The sequence below is a fragment of the Camelus dromedarius genome, chromosome 10 (assembly GCF_036321535.1).
Source record: "Camelus dromedarius isolate mCamDro1 chromosome 10, mCamDro1.pat, whole genome shotgun sequence".
NCBI lineage: Eukaryota > Metazoa > Chordata > Mammalia > Artiodactyla > Camelidae > Camelus > Camelus dromedarius.
In genome coordinates, this window is record NC_087445.1 from 36307322 (window position 1) to 36320294 (window position 12973).

Genomic DNA, 12973 nt, shown 5'->3' on the forward strand with positions numbered 1-12973 from the left:
TCTTAGAGGAGGTCCTGGGGATTGAACCCAGAACCTCATGCATTCTAAGCATGTGCTCTACCACTTGAGCTATACCCTCCCCCACCTCTGATCATTTTTTGAGAGTGATTTATCCCTTAATCAGATTGTTTTATGATTCCAAGATTTGTTTCTTTAGAATTTCCATTCAGAATTATCTCATATGCTGCTTCTAATTATTTGAATACCTGAGTTGAGGCGTAGGGGACCTAAATCTGTTCTTTGTTGTTTTGCTTATCCTAGATTATTTCTTTCTGTGTTTGCCAGTAGTTTTGTGTGTGTGTGTGTGTGTGTGTGTGTGTGAGCTCACATTTGCTGAATTTAATCTGGAGGAATCTTGAAAGTCTAAATTGGGGATGGTTTGCTTTAGAAAGGATTTGTATTTTCATAGGCCCCTTCAATTGTTTCTTCAAAAGCCCCAGGCTTAATGCAGGAGGCTTGATATAAGCTCACCAACCTTGCCAGAGGTCCAAAAGTTTAGTTTCCAGATGGTTTGATCCAAGTATTAGCCTTGGGACATGCATATATTTTGAATTTGTTTGTTTCTCCCTGATCTGGTTTCAGTTCATCTGTTTTCTGTTTATTCCTCCTTCCTTCCCTCCCTCTTTCTTCTTTTCTCCTATCCTCTCTTCCTTCCTCTCCTGCTTAGGTTGTGCTAATAAATCACAGAATCAAATGTATGGGACACATAGTTCCACTGTACTCAGCATTAGTTAAAATAAAATACTGTGCTCTTTTCTGAGAGGCATGTTTTTAAGGGAATCATGATCAAAGTGATGCACATCCAGAGGTTCAGCCATAATAAAGATGAAGAACAGGTAAGTCTGTTTACTTTGTTTACCTGGGAAAAGAGAAGCCATATTAGAACTTCTTCAAATGTCGGAAAGCATCTTGTGTGGGAGAGAAATAAGACCTGTCTTTTATCTTCAAGAAGCAGAACCAACAGGTACATCTAGCAAGAAGGTTCAAGTTAGCTCAACATAAAATGGGATTTATTATATTTGTACAGAATTGAACTGGGCCACCATTGTGAAGTGTGAGCCCTGATCTCTGAGCTCATGTGGAGGTAGGATAAGTACTCTCAGTAGTATTTTAGAGACCAGGAGTACATTTCTACTTTGGCTAAGATGCTATACAAAATAACCTTTACTCTCCCTTCCTGTGAGCTCAGATTCTAGGCTTGTTTATTCCATGACTCTTATACATTTAGATAGAAAATAAGAAATTACAGCCATCAGGGAAAAATATTTATCTCATATTTTGACTATAATGGAAGGAAATTTTCTGTCACAGTATAGAAGAAAACTTTCAATTTGGTGACTCAGAATAGTCATTAATATATTTTACTTCCAAAATAGTCCTCATAATGTGCCAAGAAAAAGAAGGCAGTTAATTTTTACACAAAGTATTCTCCTCCTGTGTACTCAGACTGGGAGAAAATATAATGCGTTTTTCAATAATAATAAGGTTGACTCAGAAATAGAAGTTTAGTTCATCTTAAACTAAATAGAGTAGACACTGGTAAATGAGAAGAGATGATACAGCATGAGGTATATAATTACATTTAAAATATATTTCAGGGTAGTTTCTTTTAATATTAAAATTGTAATTCTTGATAGAACTGGATACAGTCTTTCTGAATATTTATATAGAAGATATAGCAATCTTGGGGTTTTTTTCCTTAGAATTTTATATAAAAATAAAACCACACTTGCTCTAAAATCATCACTTTGGGGAAAACAACACACTTAGTCTTCTACTGTGGAATAAAAGCTTATGTTGAATAGCTTTTAGAATTCCAGATACACTTTTCCATCTCTGGATTTTGGAGTGATAAGAGAACTCTTAGGAAGAAAGACTCAAGTCCTCTAGTCCAATCAGGGACAATGGACAAAACAGAGGGGTTGGGATTGCTCAGAGAAAGGAAAATCAATCCAGACACAGGGAGGATGAGAGCAAAAGAAACCAAAATATGAGCCAGATGTTCTTCAGGACAGAAATGAAATTTGATCCCAATTGACAAGGCAAAGGGACAAGAGACCCTTAACTATATTTTATGAAAGCTTTGAGGAACTGAATTGTGTGATTTCATAGGAAATTAACAAGGGAGGAATTTTGTAAACATACTGCTAACCCAACGTATACCTACCTAATGCCTTAGGTAGAAAGTTATAACATATCCGAAAAAAGTTTTGAAGGCTAAACTGAAGAAATAGTCCTGTAGTCCTGGAGACCAGACTCCAGCAATCCTTGGAGTCTAAAGATAAGAATATAAGATTGGCTTTGCCTCTTACTGGATTTGTGATTCAATTTACTCATCTTAGAAAAAGAAATGACAATATGTACCCATATACTTTTTGTAAGGGCCAAGTAAGAAAGTATATGTAAAAGTATTTTTTAAAAAGTGTTATATGAATGGGATGTTTTATTGTTCCTATCTATAGTGGGGTATCTGTTGTTTTTGCCTACCAGGTATGCTTTCCCCTTATTCTGGGAAAAATTTTTTCCCCTTTAGTCCAATCCCATACTTTTGGTCTAGATAGCTCAGAAAGGGTAGACCTCGCCTTGGAAGGAAACCTATGACACAGATCAAGCTGGGGAGAGTACTACATCAACCCTAGCCCTGGCCCTAGTGATTTTTTCAGAATGATCACAGAAGTCAGTTCAGGTCAGTCAATGCCCAGAACTTTTGTTGGAGCTAGAGGAAAGAAGAACACTTTACATCGTGAGAGAATGGGGGAACAATGTAAGTAAGTGGCCATTTGGGGAGAGCTTGCCTGAGAATAAGCTAAACCTAGAAGGAAAGCAGAACTAAGAAATAGTGAAACGGTATCCCAAAGACATCAGCTCCTGGGATCGGAAGCGCTTGAAGCCAGATGTGCCCCTGGTTAAATTCTGGTTAAATGTGTCCAGAATTTCTTCTTTCTGTACTAACCAGTTTGATTTGGCTTTCTGTCATTTGTTGATGAATAGTCTACTAACTGAGTGACTATAATTAGGGAAACTTTAACTAGAAATCATTAGTGTTACTTGGAAAATCTCTGGACCTAATTTATACTAAAGCAATTATTTGAGTACTTCAAATTTAATCCTAAAAGCAGGGAAGTTTTCATTTCCCTCTGCACTTTTTTTGTTATTGTTGTCAGACTCTGTCTTCCAGAGTTGGCAAAGTAAAAAGGTCTTAAGGACCTAGAAAATTTTCCTTTTGGTCAAATGCTCCTAAGTTTCTTTCCAAATAGTTTGACTATTATAATTTCAGCCTGTCTTTTGTTAATACTAATCTTTCATAATGTTTTGGTTGATGATGTTAAGTTTTCTTCATAATATTTTTAGTTATTATTTATTTACTTTTTCATTCATCAAACATATATTCAATCTCCACTAAATCAGGTCTAAATCTTTATTACATTTTTTCTTGGTTTAAAAAAAAAGTAGATTCAGGAACAAATGCACAGTAGACTTTTAAAAAATTAACAAATAACAAAGAATTTAGTTTATGCTTAATACATTATTTATATGTTTAAAAAAACCAAGGGTTCTTAAAATTTTGTGTGTGTGTGTGTGTGTGAAATGGAACTTTTGAGCATCTGGTGAAGTCTATAGACCCCTTTTCTGAATAATGATTTTTAAATGCATAAAAAGTACGCAAGATTACAAAGGGAACTAATCATAGCTTATCCAAATACTAAAACCCCCCACAAATTTGGGATATAGTATTAAATGTGATTTTTTAAATTAATGCCTTAATTAACAAGATACAGCATGGATCTAATAACAATCAGAATTTCAAAGTAGTATGAGTGCAAATGCTATTTTGGGATATTTTCAACAGCAATAATGTAAGAACAAGGTATCTATGATCTGTTTGTGACATATGTGCTAATGCCATTGTGGTCTGTTGCCTCCATTCATAATAGAAGGAAATGTATGTTTCAACTAGAGGTTACTGAAAATAAAGCTGTAAATATTTTTGTTTGAGTTACAAATTCTCATTAAGGATACCTGTTCTAAATATTTTCACATAAATGATACATGTTAAGTAAAATACTCAAAGTAAATTTGGAATAAAATTTATAGTAAAATTATATTTAGTTAAGGGAAATTTAAAAATTAATTTCAATCAAAATTTTAAAAATAATTTTAATTAATTAGAAAATAAGCCACAATTTTAACTATAATTTGTTACTGTTCTATTACACTAGGAGACAATATTGAGTAAAGATTGGGTTGGGAGTCCAACTGACTGCATTCAAATCTTGTCTTCACTATTTAGCTGCATGATTTTGGAAAGTCACTTAAATTAACTAAACCCCTATTTTTTTTCACCTTTAAAATAAATCTAAAATAGTTTCAATTTCGTAAGACTGCTGTGATGAATAGATGGGATAATATAATATATGTTGGTGTGCCCAGTATGGTGCCTGACAACTAGAAAGTACTCAGTGAATTTTGGCTTTGCTTTTTCTCCACTGCCATGCAGGTTCCAGGCATTATGCTACACACTGGGAATGCCAAAATGGTGGTGTCTTCAAGTCACTCTAGCAGGGAAGATAAACATATAAAAAATCAACTTTTATACAGTATAATATGTACCATCATAAAAATGGGTTCAAGATAACTGCGGGAGCAGAAAGGAAGGAGTGATCAGTTCTAGCTGGAGAATGTGGGGTGTGATGTGAGGAGGGGGAGACACTTTCACAGAGAAGTTGATACATGTGCTGAGTGTTGAAACCAGGTGCCAGACCAGCATGGTAGGTTTTGCTATGGGTCCACCATCACCCACCCTCTGCATGTATATATATGTATAGGTAGATCTATATCACCTACCTATCTATTTACCTATATGCACACAAACATATATATATATATATATATATGCACACAAACATATATATATATATATATGAAGGTCAGATTGATGGAAGGGAAGGAGAGCAGTAGTGAAGATTTCTTTAGAGAGAGTTGGCATAACCCTGTAGTTTCCTCTTCTTTTCTCCCTTTTCCATTCAAGCCAAGTGTGGTATTGTGATTTATAATAAGAAATACATATTTGGTCTCTGTCCTCAGTTCCTAGCTCACAGAGCTTTTAAATCCTTCAAATTCCCAAAGTGAGGAGAGCAACAAAGGTAGCTCCTGTTATGTAAATAAGGTGACTTCTGGACCGCACCTAAGGATAAGGGTAGGTTGCTAGCAGAACCAACAAAGTGGTTTGAGGGTAGGACATTTCAGCCCCACCCCCGATCTCTAGGAAGAAAAGAGGGCTTGGAGGTTGAATCAGTTGCCAGTGGCCAGGGATTTAGTCAATCATGCCAATATAATGAAGCCTCCATAAAAAACAAAAAGAATAGGGTGCAGAGAGCTTCTAAGTTAGAGAACATGTGAAGATTTGGGGAGAGTTGTGCACCTGGTGAGAGCAGGGAAGCTTTGTCACCCTTTCCCCATACCTTGGCCTCTGAATCTTTTCCATCTGGCTGTTCCTGTGCTATATCCTTTTATAATAAACTGATCATCTAGTAAGTAAAATGTTTTCTGAGTTCTATGAGCTATTCTAGCAATTTGTTTAAACTTGTGGAAGGAGTCATGGGAACCTCTGATTTATATAGCCAGCAGGTCAGCAGTACAGGTAGCAACCTGGATGTGTGACTGATGGGTAGGGAGCAGTCTTGTGGGACTGAACCCTTAACCTGTGGAATCTGATGCTATCTCTGAGTAGATAATGTCCGAATTGAGTTGAATTATAGGACTCCCAGCTGGTGGCCTGAGAATTGCTTGTTGGTGTGAACCACCTTCCCACCCCTGCTCCCTACCTCCCATGGTGGAACTGGTGAGGAGTTTTAGAATTCTCTCAGAGAGCTTGACATGTATTGCAGGAATTTGGAGCACCTGGTGAGTGGTGTCCATTTCTAGCCTAGACATGTCTAAAGGTTAAAGGCACCCTGGAGCTCTGTATGATGGCAGACCCTGGAAAGAAGCAGCTTCTGCTTCCAAGATTTGGAGGGCACCAAAAGTGCTGTTTTCCATGAACAAGAATGGACATTGGAAAGAGAAGCTGGGTATGAGCTGATTTCAAGAGATTGCCCAAGATGTATGCCTGTGAGGGTAGGGTGATCTAAACAATCAGGAGGATGCATAGCCTGCTCTTTAACAACAATGAAGTTCTCTCAGGGGCCCTTGAGGAACCCACAAAAGTTCCCCATGAGCAATATTTAGGCATCATCACCCAGAGGGCCTTGACAGAAAATTACAAGGTCAGCAGTCAAATGAGACTATCCTCCCTGCTTACCTCTCCTTCATTCCTCAATCCTAGCAGGGCAAGAAGCTACATGGTGAACCCAGGAAGAAGAGAGGAGTTGTTAAGGTGGGGGAGTAATATAGCAGCTGACCCTTCCTCTAATTCCTCTAGAGCTTCATGGTGGACTCACCTTTATAGCTCCAAGAGTACCACCTCAGAAATACTCCTTTTCTGACCAACACTATTTGTTGAACAGTACCTCCAGCTTCTTATGAAAAGAAACTTTTCAACTCTCTTTCCCAACTTGAACCATGCTCCAAATTGTAAGAAATATACTAATTAGTCATAAAATGGATGACAAGAAAGTAAATAACCCTTGGTCTTGAAGATCCTCACTCTTAGGTCTTTATTTCCTTTATTAACATTATCTTTTAATGTTGTATTTGTTCTCAGCCCTCTTTTGGCTTTTTAGAAAGTGATCCTTCTCCTGAAACAGCCTAAGCATCCCTAATTTAAAGCAACCTAACCATGATGCTATAGAAAGAGATTTAATTAACAGAGGAAACAGAAGCATAGGTCTGACATATGCCAACTGAACACTGGCAACTCAAAATCATGCAGTGCTGAGAATGTCCCTCAAGGTTCAGAAAGTTTTCCAGCTTCTGCCCTGAGCTCCCCTACCTCTACTCCAGACTGATGACTCAGCATTCTCAGTTGTGTGCTTGGCTTACTCAACAACCAGAAACTTTCTGCACACACCTGACCCTCTTGGAGAAGCCTTTCAGTCAGTTTCTTACCAGCCTGCTCACCATGCAGACTTGTGGGGGACATGGGAAAATGTCTACCACCACCAAGAGCAGAAAAGAGCCCAAATCCAGTTGCTTTCCTTTGAGCTTCTTCCCTGGGAGAAAATGTTCCTTTATTTAGATTAAAGATCACAAGATACAAAGAAAGCCACAAAGATACTGAACATCATTTCCAGCACCACTCTGTTAACTGGTAGCTAAATTGTCTCATTCTTGTTGCTAATAAACAGTGAAGGTGCCAAAACACCAAAGCAGCACAGAAGAGAAAAGGAAGAAACCAAGGGTTTAGATCATTTGTGAAAATGGATACTCAGTCTTTGAATAATTTAGGATATCCAACTTGTAGGATATTAAAGAAATCACTAATCTACATTTATTTTAGAGCATGTCATTACTAACCGAGGACATTAAAATTTTAATATAATAGTTATGAACAGTTCTCTGAAAACATTTCAGTTATTGGCTGGATTAGATATAAAAATCAGGGAAATGCTGAATTATGGAATACTATACATTGAATATTTAATAAATTAATCCCCCATGCTGAGAGTAGGAGTTCTAGAAATAATGCCTATTGCATGACAGGACTTAATCAATACTAGTTAATAATAATGGTTTCAGAGCAGGTCGATGTCTAATAGGTTTACAATCCAAATTAGAAGCATAGAGGAATCATACTCAAGGTTAAATTCTTCTAAAAAAGACTGTTGGTAGTTATGAACAGTTAAACAAAAAGAAAGAAGTTTGTAGTTCTTGTTGGAATTGACTCCTTTGAGAGATCCTGTGTCATTAAACATGAGCTTATTCATATACATTTTGGCCCTAATTACTAGGTCTTATTATTTTTCTTTCATATTTTTCTTATAACTAAATTATACCAGATTGTCTTGGGTGCTCAGTAGTAGATTCTGACTCTAAAATCCATACCACTTCTCAGAGGAGGAAGAGGAGGAGGAAACAGGGAGAGGGAAGGCAGAGAGAGAAAGAAGGAGAGGGAAGAAGAAAAGAAGAGAAGGAAAAGAGATGGAAGAGGAAGGGATAAGGGGAGGAAAAGTGGGGAAAAGGAAAAGAAGGGAGAAGGAGAGGACAGGAGATGAGGGGACAGAGGGATCAGGGAGGACCAGACACCTCTCATTCATTTTGACAGAGCTGATGGACTCCAACTTTTTTGTACAAAATGTTTGAAAGTGAACCCCTAGGTATATATATTTTGGGTGATAGAGGGTCCCTGTTTCTGGAGAACTAAAAAATTACTATGCAATCCTTGATTAGGACATAAATACTTAGTTTTAAACTTCTAAATGCTATATAATTTAAGTACAAGTTTTTAATAGATTTAAACTAGATTCAACATGAAGATAGGACAAGTGAATTTTTTTACATAATTGAATTTTTTTCTCTCAGCTTAATTGCATGACATTTGGTAGAAGAAATTTTAATGCTGGGGGAGGACACGCTGATGGTGACTTTGGAAGGTCCTGAGCAGGGGCTTCTCCAGGAATTGGGCAGACTATTGAAACAGGAAGGAAAGAACATGGTAAAGAGGTTAACCTCTGTGGCCATTTATATCCGGCAGAGAAGTCCTGTTTCAGCCACCTGAGCTGAATTTTCTCACCCTAAGTATATTATGGTGAAAAGAGATTTAATATAAATAGAAAGTGTTGCATTAAGCCTTACATTTCATTGATTTGATGAAATTTGAGGAAAACAGGAATAACTCAAATATGTTGAGGATCAGTGATTTCATATTTATAAAGAACAAAGCTTTTTAATGGTCTTGAAGAGAAAAGATTCCATATGAATACAAAACCATTGTTATCACTGGTAACGTATCCAAGTATCTTGCCAACATTTTTTGATTCAGGCTATTAAATTTCATATTAACATATGATAAAAAGATATTCATTAAATAGACCTTTAGACAGACAAAGCTTGAAATACAGTGAAGTATACTTAGGAAACTCCACACAAACAAGAAGCACATTTTAGAGTACTTTTCCCCAATGATAAGGATAAAGTTAGGATATAATAATGTTAGCTGATGGAGGGACCCCTAAATTAGGAAGGCCACCAAAGTGTGGGTTCTTGCCGCTGACTGTGAAAGAATTCTCACAGCAGAGGCAGAGGGACAAGTGAACAGCCACTTTATTTCTCAGAAGTGGCAAAGGAAGAAAAGCAGGCAGAAGGGAAGAAAAGCACTTGAGTGAGGAAGAGGTGCTCAAGCAGGGAGCTGTTAGTCAAGATAGGTGGTTGGGACAACTCTGGACAGGGTTAGGCCATGTGGACTTTTATGAGAGGCTTCCACTATCATGTCCTCCTTCCGGGTGCAATGGAGCCAATCAGTCCTAGTTTGAGTTTTTCACTTCTTGTATGGACTTTTCTGGTTGTTGTCATGGCAGTCATCAACTGTCATGGCACTGGTAGGCGTGTCATTTACCATGCTAATACATTACAGTGAGTGTATAATAAGGCTCAAGGTCCACTGGAAGTCAAATCCTCCACTATCTTGGACTGTGTTCTAACCACTTCTTGTTTCTTCTCTACAGCTGCCTCCTGAGACTTAGATAAGAGTAATTGGTTTCTATTTGAGGGAGGGGCAGGGGTATGATCCTAGGGGCAACAGCCTTGGTAACAAACAGGAAAGTTGCTTTTAATCAGAATGCCTGCAATCTAGTGGATCAAGCACCCCTACCCAAAAAACCATCTCCAAAGATTCTGTTCAACCATGAAAGTTTTAAAGGTCAATGAAGGAATAATCTCAGTTAATTGTTGAGCTAACTGGTCAGAGTCGTTGCCATCCCTCAGTGTCTGCAGGTTTGTCCTAAACAACTGCTTGAGCCTGCTCTTCCATGACTCAGGGAGGTGTGGGAGACTTCGGCTTTTCTATAAACCAGAGGCAGGTGTGGTGGGGTGGAGTGGACACATGGTCCTGCTCTCTTTCAGTGATAGCATTAATAGTTGAAATTTAATTGAGGGCTGAGCATGTATTAGGCACTATTCCTCCTATTTTCAATGTATTTATCATTGTATGTAATTCTCACAAAACTCCTCTGTGATAAATACTGTTGTATTACTGATAAGGAAGGACTCAGCAAACCAAAAGTTCCACAGAATGTACTGGTGTATACAAAAAGAATAAAATATGTCTGGCCTTGAGGGTATAGAGAGTTAATCTACATCCCAACTTGAGGATGTTGAAAAGTATTTAGTAGACCCAGAAGACAATTAAGTGTATAAAGCTGATATAAAGGGGAAAGAGTGTAAGAAAGAAGCATATTCATAGACTCCAAAAGGCTGTCAGCTTGGTTTAAGGAACTCTAAAATACTATGTTTTGTTTGTTTTCTTCATATACAGCTACTTGGTGTGCTGAAGAGCTTTTAAATCTCTGCAGTAGCAGTGCACAGTGGAAAGGGCATGGCTCTGGGCAGCTTCCATCTCTTGAGTTAAATTGGCTACAGAGACCTGACATCTTGGTTGCACTTATGTTGCCACCACTTAAAGCATACATAAAATGAATACACTTTAAGCATAAGTAAAATAAACCAAATGATAGTATGATGGTAATATTTTGGGAGTGACAGCAATGTGTGGGCTTTGATTGGACAGAATTGAGCTAAAGAACTTTTAATTTCTATTTTTCTTTTCACTCCTTCAGGAAGAAAAGGGCTCAAATAGTGGTCATTGCTCTACTAGCACTGATCTGGTGACAGTGGACTATTTATTTGGTTCTAATAAATGGTTTAACTGTGGCTGTCAGTAAAATAGGGGCCTAAGCATACCACGGGTGCCCACACTGGGCACCACAGGCCACAGAAAAGCCCTTAGTAGTTGTGTGTAATCAAATTTGTGAAAACCGACCCAGAAGAGCACTTCACTGTTTACAGGAGTGCTGTAATAAATCTTTTGTTAACTAAAGAATCTATTTGTAATGTGAAATATCTCTTAATTAGTGTTTTTAAGTTTGATTTTTTTTGTGTACATATGGTCTCCTTAAAGTAAGAAACTTCTGGAATTTATGGAGTCCCAGGTAAACCTAAGGTAATCAAATGAAATATTCATTCGTTAGTTCACTCAACAATCTGAAATGATGGCATGTACTAAGCACTATGCCAGGTCGGAGGAATGGCCATGATTAAGTCCGTGAATATCCTTAAGGTGCTCGACTAATGTTGGGGAGGAGAATTCTCATGTGCTAAATATTCTTTTCTTGGAAATTCAAAAGCGGAATAAGCACAAGACAGTTATCCAATGATTTTTTTTTTTTTTTGGTAGCAATACCATAGATAATCTTTTTGAAATCACCTTCTTGCGTATAACTCACAAGACAATAATGTGATGAATTCGTGTTGTCACAACATAGCGAATGTTAAAACAAGAACTTGGCAAATCTTGGGGAGCTGAATGCCCCAGAGCCCTAAACTACCTTGAGGTCGTGTCTTTCAGCCATTACAGACTGAAGGGACCACAGATTTTTGGGTCCATCTCACTTCCTCCACAGTCCCATCCCCTCCTTTTTTCAGAGGAAGAAACTCGTGCTTATAAATTATAAAGGTTGAGCAGCTGAAACTGGAACCAGCCAAGCCTTTTTCATCCTCAAACTTGTTGGCTGATTTGCTAAATGATTCCGCTCCTCCTCTTTCTTAGAAAAGCTGTACAGAAATGACATATTTTAGGGTTTGAGGGGTGTTCTGTTGCTCCTTTTAGTCAAATTTACATAATTTGTAATTAGAAGGTGCAGTGGCAACAGATGATGAATGGTGAAAAGAAATTTCTCTAAGGACATCCAGAACAGACCTGGTCCGGGCTCAAGTCCACTTCGTCCTTAACCGACCCTGCCCTCCCCCCTTAACTACGCCCACTCTAAGGAGTCGGCTGGTGGGAGGGCGAAACTACAGATCCCAGGATGTAATTGTCCATCTCAACCTCTGCGTATCCCGATCACTCACCTCATTGCATTCTGGGAAGTGTAGTTTCTTTCTAATCAATAACTGAGTGTACAGTCTAGGAAACCAGGGCTATTAGATGTGAGGGAGCCGGCCATCTATTGGCCCGTCCTTTCCATTGACCCCGCCCCAGGTTGCTTAGGAGATGAGAGACGCCGAATCTTGATCATTGTCGGCGCAGAGAACAGGATAGGAAAATTTTCTGTACCAGGAGGGCCGCCATGGAGAGCTCTGACAGCTCCTGCCAGGACTGGTGCAGCGGTAGGCAATGCTGGTTTGAACTCGGACCCACGGACTTGATGGAGCGCAAGGGCTCCCTAACCCTCCGTTCCCACCACAAGAAATACTCGAAGCCAGTGTTGGTGTATTCCTGGTGAGCGAGCTCTCTTGCAGTTCCTACGTTCTGGGAGAGGGAGAGGAAGGGAAGGGATGGGGGAGGAGAGAAAAGGAAAGTAATAGAGAGGACAAGGGTGGAGAGGATAGGATAAACAAATAAGGAGAAAAGAAGAAAAGAAGAGAAAGAAAGAAAAAGATCATACAATAGAACTGGGAGAGGAAAGAAGAGAGAGAAAAGAAAGGTAAACGGATCTTCAAAGGAAAGATGGAGAGAGTAGGAGTGAGAGTTGAGGTCAGGAGGAGGAGATAGGAGAGCCCTCCAAGAGCAGCTCCCCAGCACACACGGAGACCTGCTGCAGCCAGCCCCCTGTCTGTCAGAGGTTATAGATCATCCACACAGAGGGTGGAGTGCAGGGTGTCTGCAGAGTTCTGGAAATCACATTTCTGAGACAAATGCTTACTCATAAAAGGCAGGGTCTATAGGAAACCAAGGACACAGGAGGAGGAGATAACTCTGTTCAGAGGATGGCCTCCAAGACTGCCATTTCTTGTGGGCAATGAGGCACAATGAATGATTTGAAAGAGGTCCCTAAAATATTCCCTAGGCTATTAGGACTATGCTGGCCACTCATTGCAA

At 38.8% G+C, this 12973-nt stretch overlaps 1 protein-coding gene and 1 non-coding gene across 4 annotated transcripts in view; one reads left to right on the forward strand and one right to left on the reverse strand.

Annotated features, from left to right (window-relative positions):
• Positions 1 to 12973, forward strand: part of CFAP95 (cilia and flagella associated protein 95) — a 129810-nt gene that overhangs the window by 24115 nt on the left and 92722 nt on the right. For 2 of the 3 annotated variants that reach the window (XM_031449842.2, XM_010999843.3), the window contains exon 1: positions 12058 to 12373. The exons of the other annotated variant lie outside the window; for it this stretch is intronic. In XM_031449842.2, coding sequence (XP_031305702.1) covers positions 12222 to 12373 — 152 coding nt within the window. In that variant the 5' untranslated portion in view covers positions 12058 to 12221. Of the gene's footprint in view, positions 1 to 12057; positions 12374 to 12973 lie in introns of those variants that run through there. 3 annotated transcript variants of the gene reach the window in all.
• TRNAS-AGA (transfer RNA serine (anticodon AGA)) lies at positions 7 to 80 on the reverse strand. The gene has a single exon. It is a non-coding gene; the product is annotated as a tRNA-Ser (tRNA).